General features: G+C 34.2%; 1 protein-coding gene across 1 annotated transcript; it reads right to left on the bottom strand.

The window, feature by feature from the left end:
* Window positions 1–4,061: 4,061 nt before the first annotated feature.
* On the bottom strand, window positions 4,062–9,994 carry LOC147484102 (calcium-dependent protein kinase 7-like). The gene is given in 9 exon segments (XM_086575651.1): window positions 4,062–4,516; window positions 4,888–5,010; window positions 5,012–5,119; window positions 5,655–5,822; window positions 5,984–6,099; window positions 6,411–6,563; window positions 6,873–7,016; window positions 7,146–7,269; window positions 9,347–9,994. Coding segments are annotated over 9 exon segments (1,602 nt in total). The 5' UTR covers window positions 9,857–9,994; the 3' UTR covers window positions 4,062–4,360.
* Window positions 9,995–12,333: the final 2,339 nt, after the last annotated feature.

Genomic DNA, 12,333 nt, shown 5'->3' with positions numbered 1-12,333 from the left:
CCACGTAAGTTGGTATGCATGCAACTTTCTACTCAATGATATCTCTTTGTTATACGTTTTAATCAAAACTTAATTTTAATAAATCTTTTGTTGTACATGAATTTCTGAAGAGCTCTCTTTAAACTTTTGGTGTCTGACGTATGCTCAAAAAGAGCACCATATTAAATGAAAATGAAATCGTATTCAAATTGATGATGTTATGTAACTTAGTGATATCCTATAATATTAAAAAAATATTATATATCACCATTGTATGAAATTTGATAATACGACTAGTCACTTAGAGATTATCGGAAAAAACAAAGATAATACGACTAGAGCTGACTGTAGTACACGTAGATGTCTCGACTCCCAACACCTTTCTCTATCAAGGTTCCCATAATTGAAGTTCAATTATAAGTATTTACCAAAAAAACAATACTTCAATCATGAGTAGATATTTTGGTTGCCTATTTTGGTTAACAGGTCATCATTTATCAGATTTACATCAGAAGGCAATCAGTTTCGTGACATTGATGATCATCTTTTGAGTGCTTACACAGGACACGGTGTATTGTAAGTGAATTTAGAGGGTTTCCCACCACCCATTGGGTATATATTATAGCATCGTCAAAGCGTTGGTATAATTTTTTGTGACACGTTAGAGCAACGCGTTGTTATAATTTTTTGTGACACGTTAGTTTTTTTTCGTTGATCAAAATTGTTAAAAAAATGTGTCAAGTACCAATGCATTTATATAAAATTTTGGGTTTCTATTTTGGATGGGAATAGTTGTCCCATTTCAATTTGGGTGAACTAGTGTTACCCTCCTATTAGATTAGCCAATTAGGATTTTCCCCCACTAGATGGGAAATTAGGGTCTCCCCCCTAAACACACGGTCAATTTGGTTTGACCATTAATTTTCAAGTCAAACAACTGAAAATGACATAAATGTCTCCACCTAATTAAAATTGAATATTTTCTTTTTGAAAACAATGAGGACATTTGTGTAATTTTTAATTATTTGACTTAAAAATTAATAGTCAAACTAAGTTAACCGTATGTTTAGGGGGGAGACCCTAATTTCCCATCTAGTGGGGGGAAAATCCTAATTAGCTCATCTAGTTGGGGGTAATACTAGTTAACCCTTCTTATTTTAGCGAGCCGTTTTAATTTGTTATTTTAATTTTTTATTAAAAAAAATTAAAAAAGTTTTGATGACAAAAATTGTCCCGTTTTCAATTTATTGGGCCCCACATCCAGAATCGAGTTGTCTTAATTTTTCAATAAAAAAAAAAAAAAAAAATACTGGACTGCAAAACTTGTCCCATCTCACTTTTGGACGGGACAACTTGTTCCGTGCGAGTCATTTCTATATTTCTGACAAATTTAGTTTCGGATTTGACAATTGTTAAATTAAAAACGATGTTTTGACAACACGTTGGTGACGAAAATTGCCAAATAAATTATCAACTATCACATTAGAAATCGATTATTGGACGGGACAACTTGTTCCGTGCGAGTCATTTCTATATTTCTGACGAATTTGGTTTGAGATTTGACAATTGTTAAATTAAAAACGATGTTTTGACAACACGTTGGTGACGAAAATTGCCAAATAAATTATCAACTATCACATTAGAAATCAATTATAGCAGCGTTGATGCTATTATTGTAGTCGAAATCAAATCTGATTTTAACAAAGTCACTTACAATACGAAGACATTGTGTTTTGTATGCTAGACCAGATCACTAGACTAGAAAGTTATCCACGTACTTCGTGAATTTACTAGTGAATTCTCACACTGGTAAGCGTATTAGATTGACTGCGCCATTTGTAAGTATGGGTAACTATCAGTGATTCAGAGATAGATAGAGGACCGTATAGAGTTATTTGACCAAGTTTCCTAGAATTCTAACACTGATGTCACTCTAAACGTAGTCATACTTGATCATGTGGCTTAGGAGATAAAGACCAAAAAATATCCAATACATATATAACCCTATTGGCCATGGAGGTGCTACTGGAACCATAAAATCAGGTTTCAACTTGGACTGATCAGACTCCAAATGATGGTGCACTGATTTTGTTCAAGATTGCTTTGTTTAGGTCAACAAAGTCGGATTCCACATGAACAAAAGGTTTACCATAAAAAAAAACACGTGAACAAAAGGTTGTGCGCAACTTTTAATGTGTAAGTTACACATTAAAACAGTGTAAGGCAACTTTTTATGTGTAGAAAACAGTTCGGCGCAAACTACATTAGTGATCCAGAAGGATTTGGTATGTTTGAACTTATTATTATGTGATAATAATCACGTGGTTATATCAATGTTATCTCGGTGGATAAAATATCATCATCAATTAGAATAGGACCATTAACAAGTGATTCGGACCTCTGCTATCCACCGACACTCTTTACGTGGGTATTTGAGAAACTTTTGTCTCTAACTTTTGATTTGGTGCCTAAATTTTCCTTTAGTTCTTTTTCTTAAAAAACAAAGAAATGCTTAAATAGCATCTGCTGCAAGCATCAAGTGTCATATTTGAGGCAACTATATGCAAACCATGACCAATTATAGATGGATGCAAAACGTATAGGAAATTTATTTTAAAAATATATTTATTGTTAATTAAATAATAAATCAAATTGATATATATTATAATAAAATAAAATGAGTAGACAAAGAGTGGTCGAGATTGTGTGGGATCTGAATTAGATGTGTGTAGGAATTTGCATAAAGAAGAGTTTTTAAATACAAATTCAATATATATATTAGATGCCTAATGTAATCAATATTTCAATTAATTAAAAATAATTTGTGTTCAATGCATACATTAAATTCCTAACCGTAATTAATAAAAATTTAATATAGAAAAAATATTTTGTGTTCAATTCATAGTTTCATACATTGAATGTTTTTTGACACCTATGGGATAATGTGGACATTTGAAAGGTCTCCTAAATAACATTTAAAGTATTTACTTAACATATTAAATACACTTTTGACAAGTCTTCATCTATATTATATATGATTTTGAAATATATCAAATTCCGATATGTAAATTTGAAATACACTCGAGTATTAACCAATTTAAGATTGGCAGTTTGTAACCATAGTGTGTAAAGTCTACTAAATTAGACTGCTGCCAATCTAATTTGTAAAGTCTACTAATATGAATTTTTATTTAAGAGATTCTAAGGTAACCACTACAACTTTATTACACATGTTCACATGATGTTCATATGAATTCTACTTAATCATTCTTTGTAATACGCATCAACAGGGTACTCACATCTACGTAATGCTGCTTAAACCGAAATTGAAAATAAAAACTAGGGCCTTACATCTCCCTCAACCCCAAAGGCCTTCCACCTTCATCTCTTTAGTTAAATTTATGCATAACAACCAGGGGCGGAACTAAGATCTTGTATAAGGGGGGCTACTTTGAAGTTAAACTTCAAGGATTTTTTTTTCTTTTAAAAAAAACCAAGCAATATTTATTGCACACAAACAAACAAGATGTTTTTTTTTTTAAGTTTTAATTTTTTTAATTTCCATTTTTGATATTTGAGAATGAATTTGGAGAATAAGAGAGTAAAAGAGATACTGGACTGTTAAATATATATTTACCGTGTGAGAATGTTATTCTTTTTTTTCCACTCTTGGAAAAAGTCAAGTTAGGAAAAATGAGACATACTAGCATATAAAGGTTTTTTGGTTTTTTCACTAGAAAACTGCCCATGTATTTTATTAGTACATACTACATAGGATATAGTATATATATTTCACAAACCCGAGGGGGCTGTTGGGCTATGGAAACACAAGAGGGCGGATGCACGTTGGGTTTGGCGCGCATATCTGTGCTGTACTTCAGTGGATGCGCGTCGGGAGCGCCAAAGGCGTATGTATTTGTGCCATACGGGGGGATGCCCCCGAAAGCGCACATATTTGTGCGGTAGGGGGGTGGATGCGTTTGGGGGCACCGAAGGCGCGCATATATGTGTGGGCAAATACTAGTATCTAGATAAATCAAAGTTAGAAACATTTAACTAGATATAACCAAGTACAGTAAACATTTTGATCCCAAATAGTTTCTTAGAAAAATGGGCAATATGAAGCGATTCTAGAATTTACAACTATATAACAACAACCTTCCATATTAAGCTCTCTGACCTGCTCTCTTCTGACCTCTCTTGTTATGGAAGTGCTATGTATGTATATAATCCATTCAACAGACACATTTGGTCCGTAATACAATCTTAAACTAGATCCTGACGGAAGATTGTGGGGAAGAAAAAAGAAGGAAAGAATTTTGTAAAACACAACAAAAGTAAGGGATTTTCTTCATATTCTAATTTCTTGATTTTTAGCGTTTCATCTTCCCTCATTGTTTAGCGTCAAAGATCCATCCTTCATCAATTTTAAACTGAGATTATTAAACCGGTCTCTTGAATACTGCCTTGATGCTTTTCTCCAATCTGTTCCTGCCTTCATCATTATGGTGAACTCCTCATAGCTTATTCGTCCATCCTGCAAGTTATGAAAATGGAGTCACTTTTACAAGGGTTTCAGTGGCTTTTGTCTGTTTTTCTTTTTACTTTGTTTTTTTTTCCTCTTCTTTTCGTCTTTTAATTACTAAAAGTGTATTTAGTTGATATCATGCTAGATGCTAGAACTGCAGACCAAGTTATTCCTCATCTATCCAAATATCACCTGTAACTAACTCGTTCCAACATTACTAAATACTAATAGTTAATTAGGCTGCTGCAGAGTTGATGTGAACTATGCATTTGGTTAGCAATGTGGAAAGGGCCAACAACAGGGGGTCCTCAAAGTGACGATGATTTCATTTAGTGAGTAAGCACGTCTTACTATCAGTGCATGCAATATAGAACACTAACCTTGTCGGTATCCACATCGTGAAGAATGGCATTAATAACTTCCTCATTGGTGGGCTCCACCTCATCATGCAAAGCATCACGTAACTCTTCAATTTCTATGTAACCACTCTTGTTCTTATCAAAATATGCGAAAGGCCTTGCGCAGATGCTCATCATTGCCCATTTTCCTAAGATGAACTGCAACTGCCACAAACTCTCCGTAGTCCAGAGTCCCATTACCGTCAACATCAGCCTGATAAAAATGTAAATTAGTATTTGATCCATGATAATTATACAAATAATTTAGTTAGAATAACATACCAAATAGTTATTAAAAGATTATATAGAAGTTACTTAAAAAGAGTGTCTAGGAATAAAAAGGCAATTAGTTTTAATAAATCTACCCATACATAATAGAAAATCATTCTAATCTAGTATCTAGATAGTCCCTCCCGTGGTCCAAACCTTGGATGTGGGATTGGCTCTATCTCCAAATCTCAAGTAACCAGCCAAATGCTCTCCTCGAAAGCCTGAGCTGTCAAGGAGCTAAATGCTACATTACTTGATCTAGATCTAGATCCTAATACAATGACAGGCTTGGCTAATGTATAAAGGAAGGGACTTGGTTGATATGTTCAAACATTTTTTTTAAAAAAAACAAACAGATAAACAGATATCTAAGGTCGTAAAAGAGCATCAAACATATACCTAATGCAGTCTTCAATGGGTTTTTTGTCCTGTCAAACACACAAACAAACACATGCAAAAAAACAGAGATTGCAACTTACAGCTTCCATTAGCATCTGGACGTCTGCATCAGCAATCTGCTGACCAATCTTATGAAGTCCAACTTTGAGCTCTGCAAGAGTAATTTTTCCATTGTTATTGATGTCCATCATCTGAAATGTATCCTTTATGCCAGCTACTTCCTCCACAGACAAATGGTCAGCCATCACCTGTTTAAAATTACATAACACAACCAGTTTAGTTGATTCTGCCGAAGGGGAACAAATTGTAATACATAATTCACAACGAACAGAACCATCGGGTTCTTTTATATTGACCATAACTAACAAGAAGTCCATATATTAAATTGCACATAATGCTTAGCATATACCCTCAAAGCTCTCTTTTTTAACTTGTTCATCACAGAGAACTGTTTGAGCCTTGCTTTCACAGTTTCACCAAGAGAAACATTTGGAGCTTTCTTAGCATTCTGTAACCAAGGATGATCTACATTGAAACAGTTAAAAAAATGGTCAGGATCTTTTGCTTTACTTCTCTTATAAGTTGTTTTTGATTGAATATAAATGTTTCATTCGCACTTTTGGTTGTGGATATGGTATTCAAATATTTCAGCTTTAGGGTTGAGCCCAGGCCCAGTTGGTCTGGTTCTCAGATTCTTGGCACATAGCCACTTCTCATTTGGCATCCTACTTGCTAAACACATTTTGTACCATAAAAACGCACCTAAAAGGTGGCAAACTGGCAACCAGTACAACTAAACAAAAATCACCAATTAAATAAATACAAACAAATATTACCAATGACTTCCTGAGCCGTCAGCCGCCTTTTTGGGTCTGGATCAAGCATCCTCCTTACAAGATCCTTGGCATTATCAGAAACTTTTGGCCACGGGTCTCTCTTAAAATCTATTATTGACCGAATAATTGCCTGTGCCACTCCTTGTTCAGTTTCTGCATTGAATATTACAGGATCAATTAATAAAAATAAACAAATAATAAAAAATGGAGGACATGCAGTCATCCAGAACATAAAACAACTCCGTCATGCACTTCTATCATTCTCAGTGAATATCTCTCAGAAAACAAGCAATGAACACCAGGTTCCCTTTGCAAATTCTACCGAAGGAAATTCTGAGCATTGTCAAATCCTCCTTTGGATTCTCCAAAAGCCCCAAAAGAGATTAGGTGGCACCATTATCTAGATCACATGCACAATAGAAAATTCTGAAATATAAGGCCAACAATAGTATAACAGCCAACCTGCCCAAAATGGTGGAACCCCACATAGAAGGATGTACAGAATGACCCCAGCACTCCAGACGTCAACCTCTGGGCCATAATTTCGTTTTAGCACTTCAGGAGCCATGTAGTAAGGACTCCCAACTATCTCAGTAAACCTCTCATCTGTACAAAAAGCCAAACCTTAAGATAGATACAAGAATAAAATGAAGATTATAAGTCAACGTAATTATAGTGACTTCTTGGAACACATGATAACAAAATTGGTAAAAAACAAATTGCACCAGGCATTACCAGGTTTGAAGAACACGGACAATCCAAAATCGATTGCTTTAAGGGGGGCTGTTTCCTTCTTGTTTGCAAACAAGAAATTCTCTGGTTTGAGGTCCCGATGCATAACCCCATGCTTGTGACACACCTGAAATGCAATAATATCAGGTTTAAATTTTTTTTGAACCATACGTCCAGCATGTACATGCAGATAGACAGTTGGCAGAAATAAGTACACGATTTTAGACTCAGGGTTAAGCAGTGGAAACTCAAAATACCCTTAATAGAAACTAACAAACTTCACTTGAGAATTGTGAGGATAGCCTTCTCACTATTTTACAAAGGATTAAGCGATATCACTTGGTAACTTTACAAGCTCTGATACTGCTCAAAACAGAAATAGAAATAACCAGATCTAGTGACTAGACCAAAAACTATGATAGCACACAGAAGTGACGCCCAAAAAACCTCTCAAAAGTATGTTGACAGACAGAGAAAAGGGAAGACATATTCTAAATCTTACACCGCCAATCAAGGATAATAAGGGAATATTAAATTACTAAAAATATAACACCAGATTACTAAAACTACAATACTATTACTACATGATATACAACAGATATTCTATGATAACTAATCATGCAGAATAGAAATTGATGTCTAGCGTGCATACACACTAGACTCGGAGTGTATCATCTGACACACTCTCCTATATGAGACAATAAACAGTAGATCTAACAATACTAGTGGATGCCCTGGTGGCTTCCACTTGAAAAAGATTTTGGTGGCTTCTGGCTCCTTGAGAGCTGTCCAAATCTTGGATAGAAAGGATAAACCTCCATGGTCCTGCCTAATTATCTCAATAGAGATAGCTAGTACCTTCACTTTTGTACGTTTTATACATGTCTATAGCGAATGTAACAAGGCAGCTGACTACTTGGCTAGTATAGACATGGATAACTATTTTGTACCTTCTCATGATGAGAAACTTAAGAAGATTGTAGAGAAGGACAAAGATGGTAAAGTTTATCTAAGGATCTAAGATACGTCGGGGTCTCTTTAAAAAAAATCCTTCTTTCTGAAAATAAATTACCAACGATAAAATTTCATCTCAAGTTCTCAAACCAGTAAGGCAATATTTATCAAATCCTCACCAAAAGTTCGAAGTAACTTTCTGGACTCAATAGTAACCAACCTTCATCTTAACATTTTAATTTTCCATCTAGGTTTTCAGTGCGCCTTAGCTTTTATCAAACAAATTGGACTGCAGTGAGATTATTAGAACAAGACCAACATCGGATATAATGCATGGACATAATTATTACAACTAGTTAGAGATTCTTTAGGTCATATTTCTTTTTATTTAGAGATAGAAGAAGACGGACTGCAGTGAGATCATTAGAACAAAACCAACATCGGTTATAATGCATGGACATACTTATTACAACTAGTTACAAATTCTTTAGGTCATAGTATCTAATCTGAATAGGATCCCATGATAATTTTATTTTTGTCTTCCCCATCTCAACTAGTATTATAATGCCTTAATGGTAATCAGACTACGACGCAGTTATTCCTAGCTATATTTCTGTCGTAATTTTCAAGTATGATGATGATAATGGGTATTTATTAGCAACACCTCAAAAGATATCCAGTTTATGTAACTACACTTCTGGTCGATACACATTTACATGCATTTCCGTAACAATAATAAATTGGTCAACAAACACTCAAGTATCTCTGCCCATTCACTACTATATTTATACTTTGTGATATGTCAAATACGAAAACAATAATACACAACACTTGCATGAGTCGAAAACCTTGAAAAGGATGCATTTGATTCATAAGCTAAAGGCCATCAAGATTCCAAGTTTATTACTCAATAACAAAGAAACATGATAATTTACGTAGGCATTTGATATGTGTGAGAAAGTAAAATTTCATTCGGCACACCAGGAAAGTAAGTTTTATATACTAGAAGGTGATGACATTTAAAATAAACAACTAAATAAATAGATATTAAAGGATCACATAATATTACTCAAAAAACAATATAGTTGGCAATTAAACTAAATCATCAAGATCCAAAATAACCTTATCAAGCAACAAATTAGCCAAACTTCAATTCAAAATCAATTAATATAGAAATGATCACATTCAATATTACGATTCAAGGCATTGACTAGTTATCCATTTAATGCAATAAGGGATCAAGTTATAACCTGAACAACATCGACAATAGTACGAGTAACAAACGCAGCAGCACGTTCCGTATAATGCCCCCTCGCAACAATCCGATCAAATAACTCACCACCTTCACACAATTCCATTACCAAATGAACAGCATTGTCATCTTCATAAGTATCTTTCAAGCTAACAATGTTTGGATGTTTAGGCATATGTCTCATTATAGCTACTTCTCTCCTTACATCTTCAATATCAATAGAAGTCCTTAATTTCTTCTTCGAAATCGACTTACAAGCAAAATTATCACCTGTTGATTTATCAATACACAAATATGTAACACCAAATTCTCCTCTACCTAATTCACGACCCAGCTCATAAGCAATCTCAATGTCGGTCCCAGTGGGATCGTTTAAGACCCTTAGCTTATAATTGCTTCCACCTGATCCTTGATTCACAGCATAATCAATTGAAAATGGGTTTGGTTTCTTTTTACCTCTTTTCTTCTCCACAGGTGACCCTGGTGGCCTTGCACAACAATTCCCCATACCTTAAACACCTTCAATTTGGATAAAAAACCAATCTTTTTGCAATATTTAAACGGTCAAATTCTTCAAAGTTACGAATCTTTTTATAAAATGAAGAAAAGGTGTGTTAGAATTGAGGTTAAATAATAAGAAAAGTGAATCAAAATATAAAATTTGTGAAGATTACAGAATCTGAACCAAGATTTGAGTTGTTAAAAATAGGAAAAAAAAAAAAAAAAAAAAAAAAAAAAAAAATCTTAAAGGGGAACACAAAGATTGTAATCTTTGGTGTGAATGTTAGTTACAAAACATTTTGATTATGATTGATGAAAAGTAGGAAGGGTCAAAACCCCCCTGCCTTTGCAAATTCTTTTCCTTTTTTTTTTCTCCTGTATTTGTTTTTATTTTATTTTCTTAATGTGGAGAGAGAGAGAGAAACAAGGAAAAGTTCATTTTTTATTTTTTTTTTAAATATTCTCTTATTAAACAAATATTATTTTCCCTGTAATAAAAGTCAAAAAAGTGGTATCTTGTTGCCATATATATGAGTGTCCCATATTGTTTCTTTTCTAGAAGGATAAATGCCCATTCCAAGCCACGCGTTTTGATCTTCATAATTTCATATGGTATATTGGTATGATGACATTGAGATTTTACCAATTTTATTGGTATTGAGACTTTACCAATTTTATGGAGATCTACTCGTAATAAAGATTTAGTCAAGTGAGCGGAGGTAACGATTTGGACAGAAAGGGTTATACCGACAAAAACTAAATTGGTTGGTTTCTGTCAGTCCTCACCTCTCTCTCTCTCTTTCTCTTTCTCTCTCAACCAAACCCTAACTCTCTCTCTCTCCACCCACAAACCCATCTCCACTCTCCGCTCACGCCCCCACTGCTTAGCAGTTATCTAGTTATATAGGACAGATCAATGATCAAAATATTGAATTCGGTGAATATATCGGTGTACCCAAAAACTGATATATATCGATATATCTAGTTTTTTTGTGACTAGTTTAAATTTTGTTTTGTATGTCGATATATCAAAAATATCATCAATTATATCAGAAATATCGTCAATTATATCATAAATATCGATAATATATTGGTCAAAATCAACAATATCGGTCAAAATAAACAATTTATATCGTATATATCGGTCGATATATATCGTTATATCATAAATTCTGATATATATCGAAAAAAAAATTCAATATTCAGTAGATATATATCGATATATCAATATCGGTGTACCAAAAAAATAATATATATCGGTGATATATCAAATATATCGGTGATATTTTGTTCCTTGGGACAGATGCATTGATGATATAGGGCACAATAACAAGTCAGTGATACATTACAGATATCTATGTACAACATGAATAGCAAAATGTTTGGGAATGCGCAAAATTACTTTAATGCATAAATTCCGAATAGCTAGCTACCTAGGAACTGAAAAGCCTTCCGTTTTGTTAAGCCGACTCTGTACCATATGCAAACGTTTCTTAAATCCGTCAAGAGCATTGTGATATTTCCCTGCTCGATAATATGCCAGAGCAAGGGCACTGTACGTATGCATTGCTGTTAGATTTTTTTACAGTCTTGATGCAATTGCTCCCAATTTTGAGGAAAGAGGCAAAAGTCACTGCCCTGGTCGACATGCAAAATAATAAATCGAAATAGTGACGGCGAAAGTGTAGGTTATAGAAGTGATAAATCGATAACTACTTATCAATCACATGTTACATGTGAGTAATCCAAACTTAAAACTAATCTGTTGTGGTACAACACATGATTGTTTTTACAAAACTCAATGGCACAGGTATACGTACAGCTCAATCGCATCAGAGTACAACCTTGATTGCACATCATTGTCACCCAGAGAAAGAACAACGACCTTTAATTGCATGTCTCCAACAGTTTCTTTGTATAGTTGATTTCAATCAAATTGGCGGACAATATAGCATAAGTACAACACCCGATATACTTACGAGCTTCCAAGTGTGCAATTACCCTACAGAATGAACAGGCTGAATTAGAATACCTTGTCATTCAACTATTTAAGCATATCCCAGCCAGGTCCAAAGTTAGAGGACTATAGCAGAACACGTCCCAAAGTAGTACTATCAATAAAATTATTGAACTAATACATACCTGGATTCCTGATACATAAATAAAATCCATTAATCCTTTTAGTCTCCGTAAACTAGGAAAATTTGAATGAAATTAGTTTGTAACACCAGTTAGAGTTGTGCCTTTGGAAGTGTGCTATATGCCTATATTTGAGACATAATGTCCTGATGAGTGATGATACTGCATTTAGCAGCAGTATTGCAGTAGTAGTAGTAATGGTAGCAGGTTGCCTTGCTTGTGCATCACTGATACTGCTAAGTGCGGTATTGAATAAGTGCGGACGCATTTATGCAACTTAACACTTTGCATAACTACATATTGAATAAGTGCGGACGCATCGTGCCTGTTCTAGTTGACATTCGA

Source organism: Coptis chinensis, chromosome 8 (assembly GCF_015680905.1).
Source record: "Coptis chinensis isolate HL-2020 chromosome 8, ASM1568090v1, whole genome shotgun sequence".
Taxonomy (NCBI): Eukaryota; Viridiplantae; Streptophyta; class Magnoliopsida; order Ranunculales; family Ranunculaceae; genus Coptis; species Coptis chinensis.
The sequence above is the reverse complement of the archived record's forward strand: the minus strand, read 5'-3'. Positions and strand labels throughout refer to the sequence as shown.